General features: G+C 41.6%; 1 protein-coding gene and 1 long non-coding RNA gene across 4 annotated transcripts in view; one reads left to right on the top strand and one right to left on the bottom strand.

Moving 5' to 3' along the window:
• Window positions 1-1,237, bottom strand: part of EED (embryonic ectoderm development) — a 29,466-nt gene extending 28,229 nt beyond the window's left edge. For all 3 annotated transcript variants that reach the window (XM_045815560.2, XM_045815561.2, XM_045815562.2), the window contains exon 1: window positions 956-1,237. In XM_045815560.2, the coding sequence (XP_045671516.1) occupies window positions 956-1,069 (114 nt within the window). In that variant the 5' untranslated portion in view covers window positions 1,070-1,237. The remainder of the gene's footprint in view (window positions 1-955) is intronic.
• A 500-nt stretch (window positions 1,238-1,737) lies between these two features.
• On the top strand, window positions 1,738-16,650 carry LOC123803831 (uncharacterized). Its single transcript, XR_006782984.2, has 4 exons — window positions 1,738-1,872; window positions 2,552-2,725; window positions 13,127-13,176; window positions 16,520-16,650. It is a non-coding gene; the product is annotated as an uncharacterized LOC123803831 (long non-coding RNA).
• The last annotated feature ends 1,185 nt before the right edge of the window (window positions 16,651-17,835 follow it).

Here is a 17,835-nt window from a genome sequence, read left to right as displayed (position 1 = left end):
ATTATGAAAAGGAGGTTCACATCTGGATAAATTCGAATGAACTGTCAAGACACTTTGCTGCTCTTATTGGATATAAGCTTAAAACTGAAAATTAATGTCACTTCAGTTATTACTGGCGACTTACCTAGACATTAGATGATTACCGAGATCCATTTCAGAGTTTTAAAAATAAAAAAAATCTGATTCCAAAATACCTTACATTTGTGAAGGCACCGCCCACACCTAACGACATCTGTCTTTACCATTGTTGCCTAAAATCTTCCAGGTCATCCCCTTTACTTCAGTAAAAACTTTAAAAATAGTAACCGACTCTTCTTATTACATCAAAGGTGGTTTCCCCCTCCGACTCATAAGACCCTCTTCAATTCTGCTCCTCCGGAAGAAAAGCCACTGTCAGGCACATCCCATCTCCACCCACAGGACAGGAGCAGACATAAAAATACCACCTTAGAAGAGTCACCCGAACCCCTTAAGTCGAAGATCTAACTACTCTTCCCATCCTGGACAATCTGTAAGTGTCGAAGAGTGACACGATCCCTAAATTCCTTCTTGAGAGTCGCTAACTCACGCTGGCTCCTCCTTCCAACTTTCTCAGAAAAACCTCTAACTTGCCTTTTAAACTACTGGAATCTCAGATCCGCACTCTCCCAAAATCTCCCAAAGGCCCAAACACTCCCCAACCACGCAAAAGGATCTCAGAGCAGACCCCTTCCGACCCTCCGCCCACCACGCTCTCTCTTAAACCACTCTCCTTCTCCAAGTTTCTGCTTGCTCTCGGCCCCTGCTCAAAATCCCCATAGAGACAAGTTCGATTTTCTCCTTCACGCCCGCGTTTTCCTGAGGGTGACACCTCTCCCTCCCCCCACAGCAGCCCGCCCGCCCCCACGCTGAGTTTAAAAAGAATTTAAAACTTTCATTCCAGAGTCCCGTCCGCACTGCTCTGGGCTGCACTCACATTCTCGTCTCCAGAGAGGTCCGGGTTGCTGTTCTCGTCGCTGCTCAGCTTTTGCTTCTTGGCCGCAGGCATGTCTGTTCCCGCCGGCGCTGTCGACACTTCCCTCTCGGACATATTCCTCCGCCTCCCTCCAGGTTCCTGCCGCCTAGGGCGGGGCCTCCGCCACACCGCCGTCAAGCAAGCCCGGCCGGAGCCTGCCGCAAAGTTGCCGCTGCCGCCGCCACCTCCACCGCTCCCCCCACTGTCGCAAACCGCGCCCAGCCGCCGAGGCGGGCGTGCGTGCGACCCCGCCACACTGCTGAAAAAGGGGCGCGCGTGCGCGCCCTCCCGCGCAGCTTCCTGGCTCTTTCCCTTTCCCTGCTCCCGTCTTGCCCTTTTCCCGCCGCCCTCCCGGCAGTTTGCACGGAGAGGTGAGATACGTTAGCTATCAAGAGCAGTATTTCGTACGTCCCTTTCCCCACTGCTGTCTCGATAAAGAAGAGGCGGAACTCAAATTGATGCTCCCTCACCCCCTTCCTCCTTCCAAAGACGTTTCAGCCGCAATCGGCCCAATCCTTCGATCCCCGACCCGCTGCAAGGACTCGAAAGTCTGTGGAATGGACTAGACCACCGATGTTCCAGGGAATGGGGGAAGATACGAGAAGTCACCTCTTGCTTTAGTGGCGTATGCCAAGTGTCCTTAATCTTGAACTCGGAGGACAACACTCTCACATTAATAATGGAACTGTTGAAGATCTAGTGTTTCGTTGTGAATAGGAATTCGAAAACTGTAGAGTGCCTCTCACTTGCCTCCCCTATCTAGGAAATGGAAGTTACCAGCTAAGACGTGCGCATGCGCTGGGGCGTATTCTCGCGCTGGGTTGTCCAGACCCGCCTCCTCGGGCCCCTCCTCTTCGAAAGCCTGTTTGCTGAACCAGGTAGTCTTCCACCGGGTTTCCGTAGCCCGGGATGGATTTCAAAGCACGACCAAGTCCTAGTGTCTGGACGTTCTGAATTCGTGATGAATATTTAATCTGCTGAATATTTATTTCAGTCAATGGTTATTCTCACCCAATTGCGCCAATATTGAGTATCGTTTAAGTTAGGAATATCCTGCAGTTAGGATTCTAGACTCCGAGTTACGGCCTTAAGTGCTCTTTTTAACTGTTAAAAAATTGTCAAGGCCCTGAACGAAGCCAAGGCCTAAAAGTCAGTGGTTATCTCCAGCTATGTCTAAGACTGTGAAACTTAAACAACGGACAGAATTTGGGGACATACCAGATACAATAAAATTTTAGGGAAAGGCAACAAAACTGTTACACTTCACCAAAATGTTTGTCTCTGTTAAATGTTACTATATCTGTGTGCTTGACAGATGTCAAGTAATATTGGAGAACTTTATGGATTTGTTAGACGGTTCATTAAGTCACATAAATCAGCAGGACAAGGAGAACCATGACAAATAAAGCCAGACACTCACCCCCTTTTTGGTAGATCTTGGTTGTGATTACTTATCTTCCTGGACTTCATTGTCCTCATCTGTGAAAATGAGGAAATTGGAAGGGACCTGACATTTCTTGAGCACCCACTAGGTAATACAAATTTTTTCTCTGTTAGGCCTCTTCACCCAATGGATAACCTGTATAGAGTGCCCCATCCATAAAATTCTTGTGTACTTGAATTCTGCATGATGCCTTAAGAGGGAGAATATCAGTTTCATTATCTGCAGATTGCAAGTCACTTTTCCTTTGGAAACCAGGAGAGAACTCAGTGGAGAATGAAAAAAGGAAGGTAAGTCAAAGGCAGGGCAGAATTAGAGGTCTTTGCGATGCAGACTCAGGAAAAATAAGGAAGCTGAAAAAAAGTTCAGATCTTAATAATAATCATTGCAGTTATTTATTGAACTCTTCTAACGTGCCACACATTTCTTAGTTGGTAAGAAAGCGATGAGATTGGTATGGAGTCAGCCACTGAGAGAGTAAGATGTGCTTAGTATGATACATTCATGTGCAGAGACAAACTTCCCCTGTTTGTTGAGAAGGTTGTGAAATTTTGCTCTACAATTAAAGGATAGTCAACTAAAGCATTTCCAACCGAAATTACTCTGTATCTGGGATCAGTGGGAGCTAGAAAGTGGGAGTCAAATTCTGGTCATAAAATTAGGGAAGTTGTCGAACATTTGAATAAAGGACACACGTGGAAGGAAAATGCCTCTAAGCATGCACGTTATCTGTAACAAAGCAAGAATGTTTTTAAAGAATTTATTAAAACTTGGAGGAATAGTTAAATTTTTTTTCTGATGCGACAGGGATAATAAATGGAAATTAGTTAATGTTCATTATTACCAATGTTAAAAAATTATTCTTGTTAAAATAGTAAGAAACTTTATTTAGGACTATTGTAATAGGTATCAAGACTATTGCCAAAAAAAATCCCCCAAAACAAACAAAATAAGACTGTTGCCAAAAGGAAAGAGATAGGGCTCAACTGTGAAATGCAGCAAGGACAAGTGGGGATTTATAATCAAGGAGCAGAGTTGGGGGTGAAGGAGTTTAGGACATAACACCCACAATATGCTTCTTTGGTATATTGGTTATTTTGAGCTACAGTCACTTGAACAAAAGGCTTTCCGTGAACTCCTCTTATCTGCCTAAAGATGGATCCTCCAAAAGGAGCTCAACTGTCATAAATCCCCTCCCCAGGAGTTTCATCAACCAGAGAAGATTGACTCTTAGAAGAGGATTGGAAGTCACACCACACCCAGACAGACTTTGTCACAAACTGTCACGTATCTCCCATCTATTGTAGGGCCCATTCATCTTTCAAAACAATCGTTTACTCTCCCCTGTGTGGAAGGAGCCTTCCACCCTTTCCCATTGGATAGATGAGAAAAACCTGATTGGATAACAAGCGCACGGAGGGTTAATCAGATTAAAACAGCGCGCCAACAAGCTATCTGTGCAACTTTTCTGTAAAGTTATGCCCCACATGCCAAAAATCCTTTTTTTCTTCCAAATTTTTATTTAAATTCTAATTAGTTAACATATAGTGTAATACTGGTTTCAGGAGCAGAATTTAGTGATTCATTACTTAACAAATAACACCCAGTGCTCATCACAAGTGCCCTCCTTAACGCCCATCACCTGATTACCTCATCACCCACCCAACTCCCACCATCAACCCCTCAGTTTGTTCTCTATCATTAAGAATCTCTTATGGTTTGCTTCCCTCTCTCTTTTTTCAAAAATCCTATTAAAAAAAATCTGTCTCATTAGACTATGGAAAACACTAGTCAGAAATACCCCTTAGCCTTCAAATAAAGGGTTGATTTATTTTCAAAGATCATTTATTTATAAAGAAAAGAAACTTTACAGCCTTCCTTCCTATCGTCTTCTAGTATCATGTAAGCTTCAAATCAGGAAATGAGTTTCAAAAGCTAAATTAAATCCTTCCCATTTTCAGTTGAAGTCTATTTCTCATTCATTCAACATTTTTTTGTCTCTTCTGCTTCATAAATAGCAGCTGTTCATCATCACTCAGGCACTGTGTAATCATGCTTGCAGATCCAGTTTTCTATGAACAGAACATCATATGGCTTCTTTGAACACTTTAAAATCAATCAGGAGGAATTTACTGAATGTCATTTATGTGCAAAGCATTATGGTAATTGTGTGGGGGGGTGGGGATTAAAAAGGGAAAAATAAGACACAGTCCCTGCCTTCAAAAAGCCTGATATTCTTCCAGCATTAAAAAATGTCTCATACAGACTTTCTGCCTGCATTTTCAGACTAGCTCTTCCCAAGAGGGTGCTGGTGCTGGAGTATAGCCATCAGAGTCATGGATTATTGTCAGCCCTGCCATTTTTTTTTTTTTTTTTTTTGGTAACACTTAGCCCTGCCATTCTAATCCTCGGGACCTTGGGTGACTCTGTAATCTTGTACCCAGCACGCCTCTTCTAAAGCTCTCCAGCGGAAGGAGGGGACCCCTCTTCTCTTTTGGGTGTGTTAGCAGCCTCAGCATACCCATGCCCAATAGCACACGGCACGCTCTCTTTCTAGATCCAGGAGGTAGATGGGGTTTTGCTACCTCATCCCAGCTTTGCAGGTGAATGAAGGAAGTCAGGAAGATGGAGTGAGGAGTGTGGAGCATGTCCCCAGGTGTGAGATATTCCTAGACTGCAATTAAGCTTCTCATCAATAGCTTACCTGGCATTCTTCCCTCCAAATGTCCCAAATGTATGTGAGCTTAATATCTTTGCCTCAATTAAAGCCTCTGAAAGGAGATGCCCTATTATTATGAATAAGAGCTGTTGAGTCCCCTCGTTTTCTGGTTTGGATAAGCTGCCCATTGCCTCAGTTGGTTAAGTGAGGCCAAATGGAGCTGCCTAGTTATATTAATATCATTTTTTCTTCCTCACACTCTTTTTTTGATTTTCCTAATGTTTTCTTTCCCTCAGCCTGATTCATCCTCTTTTCTGGTTGCTATGGATCTGTAAAATATTTCCCCTTTCATCTGTTAGTAATACTGACCAACAACAATATAAGGCAAAACATTCTCTGATTTCCCTGCACTTCTCCAAGATTTTAGATTAATAGTTGAAAGATTGTGTTCCTACACGACTAAAGAAAAACAGGTCAACCCCTCAGAAATAAACTTACACTCTAAAATTTATGTGATTTGCGTGTAAGTTGTAATTTACCCAATATCCAAATCTTGGTGTTTTTAGGGAAGACTTAAACCATAAAAGCAGAGGTTGACAATTTACAGCTTGTAGAGGCTGCTTTTAGGCAACCAACTTGAGCAATGGAAACCTGAGTAAGGTAAAAGGGCCCACAGTGACCACCAGGCTGAATACAAATAGGCCCACTGGGCAACCCACCTCAAAATAACCATAAGCCCTAGCTGACCAATGGGTTACTTACACCTGGGCACAGATACCAAAAAGGAAAATTCCATAGGTTCCCATACCTCTTCACCTTTCCCCCTTCACTACAGCCCCCCACCACCTGGCAGACAGTCTCCCCTTTCCTGTCCTGCCCACTGTCCCCTTGCAGTGTATTCAGTAAACTTCTATCACCTTTGTTCAGGTGAATTCTTTCACCACCTGAGCCGCTGGCCTCCACCTGGCGGGGTCACTACCCATTTGGTGGACCCTGCATTTCGTGGGGAGCCTTTGCTGGCCACTGCGCTCCCTGGATTCTCCAGAAATTTCTCAGGACTTTCCCTTTGTGAACCAATTCTAGTACTCCTTGGGGAATTGACAACCTCTGGCTGAGGTTACACCTCAGAGAGGATCTGAAGCCCCAGGGGGAACCAGCTGGACTGCCCTTGCCTGAAAGGGTGAGGGATTTCCCCTCTGGCCCTTTGGGGGGATCCTTCCCTCCCTCTCCTTTCTCTTTGCTGGCCTTGGCCTTCAGCAGTCTAACCCTGCTTATGGGTCAAATGTTTGATGGCCACCTGTTTTTGTAAATAAAATTTTAATGGAACACAGCCATGCCTGTTACATATTATTTATGGCTTCTTTTGTGCCACAACAGCAGAACTGACAGAAGCTATATGGTCCTCAAAGCCTGAAATATTTGATACCTGGCCTTTCACTGAAAAAGTCTGCTGACCTCTGACGTAGACAGAGGTCAGAGTTTTCCACTTCTGAATAACAACCCAAGTGGAGAGGTGGCCATCTTTCAATCTCTGTGACATCTCCAGAGGCCTGTGAAATGAATGAACTGCCTTAGCTGGGGCCTGCGCCCCAGCCCCTGACAGAGGGATCACAGTACTTAGTGGGTTGTTGGGGAAGGGTGAATGCAGCTCCTGCTGAGCTGCTGCATGATTTGAGGCAATTTTTTCTAGCTTCCATGGGTCTGTGTCTTGAAGAAAGGTACGAAATGCTTGGAGTAGAAAGGATTATTCGATACAGGCATTAAATTAGGATAATTCACCCTCAGATTAGTACTCTGATCTCTGGCCCCTTGTGCAATCTTCACTCATTGGCTCTTCCAGCAGACTGTGGCTCCTTTGTCTCTAGCACCTGCATTTCAGGGATGTTCCCTGAAGGGAGCAGTAAAGGCTCTAGTAAGCAAAGCAGAGCAGCTGGAAAGCTAGGAGTGTTCCGTAAAGATGGCTGGAGGGAGTGCAGATGGGAGCAGGAGCCCAAGAGGCAGGGTGCCAGCTCAGCACCTGACCTGTGGAACCCATGGGGCCTGGGATCGAAACTGAACATCTCCAAGACTTGGTTACTTCATCTCTGAAATAAGATAGTAGTAATATCTACTTCATAATATATTTAATGCCCCTAGTACAGTACCTGGCATAATACATGGGATCGTTTAATATTATTTATGCTGTCATTTAAAAAGCGTATTGAAAAAACCCCCACAGGAAACTGACTTAAAAAAAAAAAAGCATATTTCAACACCGTATAGACTTTGGCCCTAATCCTCTTAAAAATATGTACACATCGGTATAGACAATGGAAGAGATACATGAAATACTCAGAAGCCATCTTAGGGTAATAGGGTTATGAGTCATTGATATTTTTTTTTGTACCTTCCTTCCATTTTACAATTTCCTGCATGACTGAATTTTTCAAAGAACTTCCTAGAGGACAGGACAGGACAGTGAGCCTGTGGAAGCAGCCCCAGGCCAGAACCACCGGACAAGTCACCACCTCCAGGTGTGCTCTGCTGTGCGGGGACAGGACAGCTTGGAATACCGTGCAGTGATCTGCGTGAGCAAGGGGCTCTACTTTCTTGCTCAGTTTCTTTCCTGTCCTTTTCTTTTTTTGTGAGAGAGAGCACGTTAGAAAGAACACATAAGTAGGGGGAGGGCAGAGGCAGAGGGAGAAGCAGACTCCCTGCTGAGCAGGGAGCCTGATTCAGGACTCGATCCCAGGACCCTGGGGTCATGACCTGAACTGAAGGTAAACGCTTAAGTGACTGAGCCACCCAGGCGCCCTCTTGCTCAGTTTCTTCATAGTTCTCTCAGTAGGAAGTAAAGGGCTCTCCCACAGCTCTGCTCTGGCTCCCAGGTGCATGGGTCTCTATGGCCAGACCCCTCTTCTTGCCTTGCAGGGCAGACACAGTGACAAGTTTTTTGGCTTCTCTCCAGCACTCAGGGGCAAGAAGAACCACCGGGCCCTTCTTGCAGGGCTCTAAGGAGGTTCCAGCAGCATTTCTGACCCCTCACAGAGCCCCTTCTCCAGGAATCTGACAATTGAAAGAACCAGGGGAGGAAAAGAAAAAGGAACTTGGGTGCTTTTCATGAGGGATTGCAGCAACCCAGGGGAAGGGTGGTTGCTGGCATGTAGCAGGTGGCCTCCCAAACAACAGGGGGGTAGCCTTTCGTGGTCTTGTCCTGCTTGACCCCGGGGAACCTGCTCCCTGGGCGTCTGTACTGGTACAGGGAAGGCATCTCTGGGGGCAGCCCAGAGCCCAGTGTCTGGGCCTTCCTACCCCCAGGCAAGGCTTTAGCAGTCCCTCTTTGGGTTTGAAGATTTAGGGAGAACAAGACACATCAGCTTCCTGAGGTGACTGGGCAGGTCTGGGTCCCCACCTGTATTCGCCATTATGGTGACCTACGCATAGGAAGTTTCTGTCCCGTGCCTCTTTTCACCGGGCCACTCAGATCATACATGCATTTTGTTCTCTCCCAAAGGATCATTTTTATTCCCCCAAACAAAATAACATTATTATTTTTCTAGTTAAAAAAAAAATGATGCTACTGGGATGCCTGGGTGGCTTAGTCAGTTAAGCATCCGACTTGTTCTCAGCTCAGGTCTTGATCTCAGGGTAGTGAGTTCAAGCCCTGTGTTGGGCTCCATGCTGGGTGTGGAGCCTACTTTAAAAAATAATAATAAAATAAATTTTAAAATGATATTAAAAAATCCAACTATTGATGAAAATGTGAAAAAAGCAAGTCATAGAACAATAAGTAGAGTGGGGTTACATTTTCACTTAAAAAATAAGAAAAAAGGGGGCGCCTGGGTGGCACAGCGGTTAAGCGTCTGCCTTCGGCTCAGGGAGTGATCCTGGCGTTATGGGATCGAGCCCCACATCAGGCTCCTCCGCTATGAGCCTGCCTCTTCCTCTCCCACTCCCCCTGCTTGTGTTCCCTCTCTCGCTGGCTGTCTCTATCTCTGTCGAATAAATAAATAAAATATTTAAAAAAAATAAGAAAAAAGAATGATTTTGATTATATATGCTTAGAAGAAAATCTTAAAGAATGCATGTCAAACATTAACAGGAGTTATACCTGAAAAATAGGACTGATGGGGTAAGAGTTTCATTTTTGTCTTTATACACTTCTCTGTTGTTTGAATTTCTTATAGTAAGCCTGTATTACTTTGTAATTTAAGTAAGCATATAATTTAAAATGAAAAATAAACATTATCTAACCTCCCCACCAAATGTCACATGCATTTAATAGACATTTACTGATTACCCACTGTGTGTCAGTCACTATTCTAGGTGTTGGGAAAACCTGATAATAAGCAAGACCAGACACTTTCTTATTGTCACAGAGCTTACTGTCTAGTGGGGGAAACAAACATTAACCAAATAATCACACAGATAATTGTAAAATTACGGCTGTGATAAGTACTATGAAGGGGAAGTATAAGGCCAGGGCAGCTGGTAGCCCATATAGTACCCATGTGCTATTTTTAAAAAGGTGTCCCCATAGACAGAAACAACCCAGAGGAGGCATAGCTTACTTTAGCAAGCAGACTATGCCTCTGATGAATTAGAAAAAGGCAGCCCTTCCAGACTGACACAACCCTGCTCCATATGCAAAGCTTTGTGAGTGGAGCACAAATTGGATTTCATCTACTATCATTTCAGGTGGGAACCCTTATTTAGATGAACAACCTGCACAAGTGTACCCAGCAGCCCTACAAAAGTTTCCGCAGACATATATAATAAAGTGAGATTTGAGAGGATTTCTTTGAGGAACAGACAGAAGAATGAGAGCTGAAAGAAGAAAGGGAGTTAAACAGGTGAAAGGGAAGAAAGAGAAATATTCCTAGGGAGTGATAACAGCATGTGCAAAGGCCCTGGGCAAGATAGGAATATATGCCTTTAGGAAACTGAAAGGTCATTGTTGGTGAAGGACTGAAAAATGATAGGAGCAGTGGTAACAGTTAAGTCTAGAAAAGTAGGTGGGAGATCAGATCACACAGGACCTTTTGTAGACATCTTAAGATTGCTATGCAAAAACAAAACAAAACAAAACAAAACACTCCTTCTGATAAGACTTACACAGAAGGAATGAAACTGGCAATACTTTATTTTAATTTTTTGTTGGTATCTTATTTACATACAGTGAAATGCATTGGTCTTAAGTGTATAGTTTGATGAGGTTTTGTTTTGTTTTGTTTTAAGTAGGTTCCAACATGGGATTTGAACTCATGACCCTGAGATCAAGACCTGAGCTGAGATCAAGAGTCAGATGCTTAATCCACTGAGCCACCCAGGCACCCCCCGATTTATGAGTTTGACATAGGCATACACTCCTGTAATCTACATCCAATCAAGACATAGAACTCCATGAGCATTTCTAACAAAATCAATGTGATGTCCACACTGCTGATTTAGAGAGCACACTTTGAGAACCACCAGTCTAGAAGATAAAATCAGAAATGTCTCATAAATAGTTTCTAGAAGTTTATCTATTCATTCAATAAACATTTCCTTTAAGTACCTGCTGTTTGCCAGCCATTTTCTATATGCTGGGGATTCAAAAATAATTAAAACCTCATGCCTCTCCTCTGGTAACTTATAGTCTGGTAGGGGAGACTGAGGTAAGCCACATGGGTATTTCTAGATGTCTGAGAAAGTCTGCTCACTAAATAATGGACAAAATATTTTAAAAGAGAAAATACTCTTGGTTTCCAAAGTAGATAAACCACTAAGAATAAAAGCAAGGCTGTATAACAGGTCGTATCCCAGACATGGGATTCCTCACTGCCACACCGAATGCAAAGATGATCAGTAAGATCTACTTTATTGAGTGTTTTCCACGTGTCCAATACTGTGCAGAGTACTTTCCATGTAGCTTGACGTTTAATCCTCTCAATAACTCTATGAATCTAGGACCATCTCGTCTACATTTTATGGATAAGGCAACTGTCTAGTCCAGGAAAGTTAAGGGACTAGACAAAGGCCGTTCAATGAGTAAGTGAAGGAATCAGAATTCAAACCCAGATCTGGTTGACGCAAGTGTTGGTTCTTTTAGTCACTAACACCTGCAGCTTTCTAGAAGAAAGCAACCTTCGTAAATCATTTTAGTGCTAAAAATACTAACAAGTCCTATAGTAGAAATATTCAACACAGAATACAGTACTATGATAGGACCGGTAGGACAGTAAATAATTTTAACTGGGTAGAAATATGAGAAGTCTTCATGGAGAGGTGGGAATTAGCTTGGAAAATAAATTTTTGTTAGTGTTTCCCTAATGAAGTCTGAGAGGCAGAGATAATCCAGTGGATGCAAATGCTGTATTCCAAACACTAGAAAAGCACACTCTGTTGTGGACAAGGGAAAGTTTATTGGGATCAGTTATAGCCTGCATGTAACTTCCCTAGTGATTATACGGTGCTTTTGCTCACTAAGTACTACCTTATGATTGCCACTTCACCTTTCTGGTGTCCTTGATAATAGGAAGAAAGTGCCCTAAAGAGTAGACATTTGAATTTTAGTCACTGGAGAGGAATATTCCACAGCATCACTTTAATACTTGGGTATATGGGTTATAAATAGGTGTCTTGTTCATTTGGAAGGGGCTGGATCATGAAAAGCCTTATGCCATTGGTCTGGAAGTAATGGGTGAGTTTTCTCTTTGGCAGACATCAGGGAGTAAAACTGGAGGCAGGGAGGTGAGTTCCAAGGCGTTTGCAACACTGCATACCTGGAATAAGGCAGTGCCAATGAAGGTGGATTGAAAGTAAGGGGTTGTTTCCAGAGGTATTTAAGAAATATAACCAGGGTGCCTGGATGGCTCAGTCAGTTGAGCGTCTGACTCTTGGTTTCAGCATGATCTCAGGGTTGTGGGATCGAGTCCCACGTTGGGCTCCTCACTTAGCATGAAGCCTGCTTATGCCTCTCCCTCAGCCCCTCCAACCCCCACCATCGCCGCCATCCCGGCATGCAGGTTCTCTCTTACTCTCTTTCAAATAAATAAATAAATAAATAAAATCTTAAAAAAAAAAAAAGAAATATAACCAACAGGACTCAGTAATTCATGGAATGTGAGGGTGAAGAGAGAGAGGCATAGCATGACTCAGGTTTAGAGTCTGGCTGACTTCCTGGATGGTGGTATCTCTAAATAAGATAGGGAACATAGGAGGAGAAGCAGGTGGAATTTTAGCTTTAAGCATTGAGCAGATAGACATGTAATTTTATTTCTCCCCAAATCTAAATATAGTCTTCAAGGGCAAATGCAAATGACAATGGTCTATTATTAGTGTACGGGAAGAGTTAGCTCAAAAAATGGAGATAATTTTAATGTCTTGTTCTTTCCAAAGAGTTTTGTGTTAGCATTAAATAAGACAATATTGTGGAAGACCTTGAAACACTATTGCATGGAAAATTGCTGAATGATAAATTAATTTTGATTTTTGAAATAAAAGATTGCTCTTGCTTTAAAAACCATGAGCCTTGATTTTAAAAATAGTGTCATTTTATATGCAATTTTCCCCTTATACAATTTTGAAAAAAAAGAATGAAGAGAAAGATAATTATGATTATAAGTGACTATCTTCTGAGACTCTCAGTGCCCTTTTCAAATGTAAATGAAAACCAGCAATGTTCCAGGCGCCTGGGTGGCTCAAGAGGTTAAGCGTCTGCCTTCGGCTCAGGTCATGATCTCAGGGTCCTGAGATCGAGTCCCACATTGGGCTCCCGCTCAGTGGGAATTTGCTTCTCCCTCTCCCTCTGCCCCTCCCCCCCACTCGTGTGCGTATGCGCGCTCTCTCCCTCTCTCTCTCTCTCTCTCTCTGTTTCTCTCACACACACACAAAATAAAATAAAATAAAATAAAAACCACAACGATGTCCCTATTTGAAAACAAAAAGACAAAAAAAAATCTGGAGAGTTGAACTAATAATTAACATTCATCGGAGGCTTGCTATATACAAGACACACTGCAGGATATATTTCATTTAATCTTCTTAACATCCTTGCTCCTCTATTTTACAGATGAGCAAGATGAGATGGAGAAATGAAATTACTAGCTCAGCACAGAGGTGGTAAGTGGTGGAGTTAGGTGTGAACGCACCCAGCCTAGCGGTGTGTACTGAATTCTTCAGCCCTGTGCCATATGGCTTCCTACTGTGTCGTCAACACGTTTATCATCGGGTGGATGGACCTGAGTATATTCTTTATTTCTTTCTTTCCATTTCTCTGTACTTTTGGTAGTAAGCATACATTACTTTGAGGTTAAGAGAAAAAGGTTATTTTATTTTAAAAAGCAATCAGATAAATGAAATTTATTTTAAATAGCCCAATTCTTATTCATTCCCTGAAAGAACACCTCTCTATCTTTTTGATTTGAAGCATTATGTACACTGCTGTTCGAAGACCACGTTTTGTCTGGTGCATGGTTCATGGTGTGTGCTTAATTCTCTGAAAAATAGATGACAGTTATTGCCGGGTTGATTAACTGTCATTATCTTAGAGTCTGGAATATTACAGATAAATGTGCAATTCTAAAATAAAACTTGAGCTGTCAAAGCCAGAGAAAGGGGAGTGTGGTTTTGTTTTGTTTTGTTTTGTTTTTAACATTTGTAACCTTTAAATTGTCTGAAAAATTGTTAATCAAGCTTAAAAAATTCACCATTACCTACAAGTTAAAGTCAGCCCTCACAGTCCTGAGATCTGATGTTTAAAAGAAATGTGAGGTTAGCGCTTTGAAGGGCAAAACTGCATTTCTAATTCTCTTTGTGAGTATTTGGTTTTCCTTTTTCCCATGTTCATATTGGTTTGTTATTGTATGATGTCTCAGGAGCATTAGTTTGTTGGATCAGATAGTGCTGTTTTTGTTGGAATAAGGCAACATCAGGGATGTTTTTCTGTCGAAAGGATAATTAGATAGATTAAATTACATGGACTTTGCAAAACAACATGAGGCACTTAACGGGAAACAAAAAACAAAACAAAAAAAGCCCTCTAAAACAGGTTACGCTTGGATTCCCTGAACTTGACACTAATCTGCCATTGGTACATATAACCGAGGCACGGAAAGAAATATACTTAATGCAAATATACTTTATACGAAATTACTTGGTGCTTTTGGTTTGAAGAGATGTATATATTTAAAAGTGTCTGAGAGAGAATGTTGAATAGGTTTAAGGTACACAGCAGTTTTTTCCAAATGAATAGGAGTAAAAATAAATGCCTTTAAAAAGGGAATAGGAACTAAATTAGAAATTGTACCTTCTGAATTTACTCCAACTTGGGTTCTTATTTTATGTTATTTCTTCAGTGGAACAAAGGTGACTTCTGGTTCTTAGAACAAAGACTTGGTGGACTAAGCTCAAGCATCCAGAAGGCTCAGAGGGGAAGACTGCGAGACGAGATTGTGATGGAATCAGAAACATAGGACTTATGTGCACATGAGGTTAAAGAACTCCTCAAAATGCACCTTAGTTTAAATGTGCAGAGGAAAGACGCTCAGTAAAAAGCTTAGGGGCATTCTAAAACTCAAATACTTGGAATAGTTGAGATTTAAGATGTGCATTAATGAAACCATGGCTAGCCATCTCCAGGGTAAATGTGATAATATGGCAAATGTGGTGATGTGGATAACTTTGTTTTTCCATTCTACATTTTGTAAATCTTAGGCCCACGAATAAGGATACTGTAGGGGCGCCTGGGTGGCTCAGTCAGTTAAGCATCTGCCTTAGACTCAGGTTACGGTCCCAGGGTCCAGGGATCTAGTCCTGTGTGGGGCTACCTGCTCTGCAGGGAGTCTGCTTCTCTCTCTGCCCCTCCTCCCACTTGTTCTCTCAATCTCTCTCTCTCTCTCAAATAAATAAATAAAAATATTAAAGAAAAAAAAGAATAAGGATGCTGTATTAGTTAAGGTTCTCTAGAGAAACAAAACCAATATATATATATACAGAAAGGCAGGTGGGGGGGCATTTAAATCAATCATGGAGACTGGAAAATTTAAAGCCTGCAGTTCAAGTTCAAAGGCCAACTGTTGGTAGAATTCCCTGTCACTTCATGAAGGAAAATCTTTTGTTCCATCCAGGCCTTCAAGTGATTGGTTGAGGCCCACCCACATTGTGGTGGGCAATCTCCTTTATCCAAAGTCCACTTATTTAAATGTTAATGTCATCCAAAACACCCTTACACAAGCATCCAGAATTTTGTTTGACCATATATCTCAGCACCGTAGCCTAGCCAGATTGATACATAAAATTAATCATAACAGATGGTGAGTTGGCTGATTTTGTCTTCTTGTTAAAGCAATGCCATTTCAGATGAATGAATAAAAGCCACCAACAAACTTTTAGAGCTGGAAAGGCCACTGGAGACCTTCTAATGGTACTTCTCAATGGGGATGCTATTAGCATTGGGGGCCAGAGTAATTTTTGTACGTGGGAAGTTGTCCCAACCATCAAAAAGAATTTAGCACCCCTGACCCTAACCTCTGGTTGCACATAGCTCTCCCAATAAATATGCCAACCGCCAAACCATCCCAAAGGTTTCCAAACACTCTTAAGGTGGGCATAACACTCTTCATTAAGAATTACCTCTACTCTCTTTTAGAGTGGGAAGTAGATTTGGCAAGGTTACCTTTTACTAAATCTCATATGTAGACTATTCCTCTTTTTTCTGATTTGACAGTATAATTAATTGCATCAGATTATTTTGTACAAATAATGTGTGAGGGGCGCCGGGGTGGCACAGCGGTTAAGCGTCTGCCTTCGGCTCAGGGCATGATCCCGGCGTTCTGGAATCAAGCCCCACATCAGGCTCCTCCGCTATGAGCCTGCTTCTTCCTCTCCCACTCCCCCTGCCTGTGTTCCCTCTCTCGCTGGCTGTCTTTCTGTCAAATAAATAAATAAAATCTTTAAAAAAATAATGTGTGAATCTATAATTACACTACCTAAAATAAGGTTTAAAATGTAAACTCTGATTAGTATAACAAGCTATACTGTAAAAACTTCATAAGGATTTCACTCATAAAACTACCAGGGTTTGATGAACACCTGTATGTATTTTTGGTATTAAACTAAAAGCATGGATAAATAAAAAAAATAAATATTAAATGAAAAGCATGGATACTTTAATACTAAAAGTATTAAACTAAAAGCATAAATTTAAAAACCCTACTTTGAAAAACTTTTTGAAAAAATTGATTAGTTGGGGAAGCATTAATTCCAAGCTTATATACATGAACATATTGAATGTCACTGTCCATTCTGTGTCCCTTCTGAAAGGGAGAATTTCTGGGGTGACAATTAGCTTTATTTTGGTTAAGTAAACCTCACTCTTTAGATATGAACTTAGATGTTACTTGCTGCAGGAAGTGGTCACCAAGCAAATGTACTTCACTGACATCTCATATTCTTCTGTTCACAGAAGTCATCCTCATAAACTCATAGCTGGCCGTACCACCTCCCTCAATGAACTGAAGGCTTTGTGAGGTCAGGAACCATGTGAAGATTGTTTGCCTGCCTTTGTACTCCCAACATTGAGTCAAATGCCAGGCACATAAAAGCTCAATAAATATGTGTTGGATGGGTGAATGAGGAGGGGGCAGCATAAAGAAAACAAACTTCTATCTTTATTGAAAATGATGTGCATCATTTCATTTTCAATTGTGAAACCTAGGGTATAGTAATATTTTATCACCTCTGTGTTCTACCGCACCTTAGCATTGCATTGGCATGCCTAATGTTTCTCATGCTTTATTGAAGTATAGTTTATATACAATAAACTGCATTCATTTAAAGTATACAGCTCAGTGAGTTTCGAACCAGTGTAACTCCTGCCAACAAGACACAGAACACTTCCATCATCCCAAAAATTCCCTAGTGCCCCTTTGCATGCATTTTCCCCTTTCCACCTCCAACCCAGGTAAAAAGATTTGTTTCCTTTCAGTATAGACTAGTTTGCATTTTCTAAAATTGTATATACATGGAATCACACAGTATGCACTCCTTGGACAAAGATCCTTCTTGAGATTCTTCCATGTTTTTGCATGCATATGTTGTGTGCTCCTTTTTATTGCTGAGTATTTTATTGAATGAATATGTAATAATTTGTTTACTCATGTTCATGGACAATTGTGTTGTTTATATTTTGGGGCTATTATGAATAAAGCTGCTATGAACATTCATGGACAAGTCTTTGTATGGACATATTTTTAAATTTCTTATGGGCAAATTGCCTAGGAGTGTAATTCTGGATTATATGGCAAGTATATGTCTAACTTTATAAGAAACTATCAAACCATTTTCAAAGTGGCTAGAGCATATTTTTATTACCACCATCCATGTATGAGAGTTCTATTTGCTTTATATCCTTTCCAGCACTTGGTATTGTCAATCTTTAATTTTAGCCATTTTGGTGGATATGTGGTGGCATTTCCCTGAAGACTAAGGAGGTTGAACAGTTATTGATTATTCATGTATCTTCTTGGGTGAACTGTCTGTCCAACTCTTCAGTCCATTTTTTAAAAACTTGTTTGCCTTTCTTTTATTGAGTCGTAAGAACTCTTTATATATTCCAGATACAAATCCTTTGGCTGATATACATAAAATGTTTTCCCTAGTCTATTACTGTCTTTTCACTTTTTTTTTAATGATTTTTTATTATATTATGTTAGTCACCATACAGTACATCCCCGGTTTCCGATGTAAGGCTCGATGATTCATTAGTTGTGTATAACACCC

The sequence above is a fragment of the Ursus americanus genome, chromosome 16 (assembly GCF_024610735.1).
Source record: "Ursus americanus isolate L20-20 chromosome 16, mUrsAme1.1.p, whole genome shotgun sequence".
In the NCBI taxonomy this organism is placed as follows: Eukaryota; Metazoa; Chordata; class Mammalia; order Carnivora; family Ursidae; genus Ursus; species Ursus americanus.
This window is presented reverse-complemented; position numbering and strand designations above follow the sequence as displayed.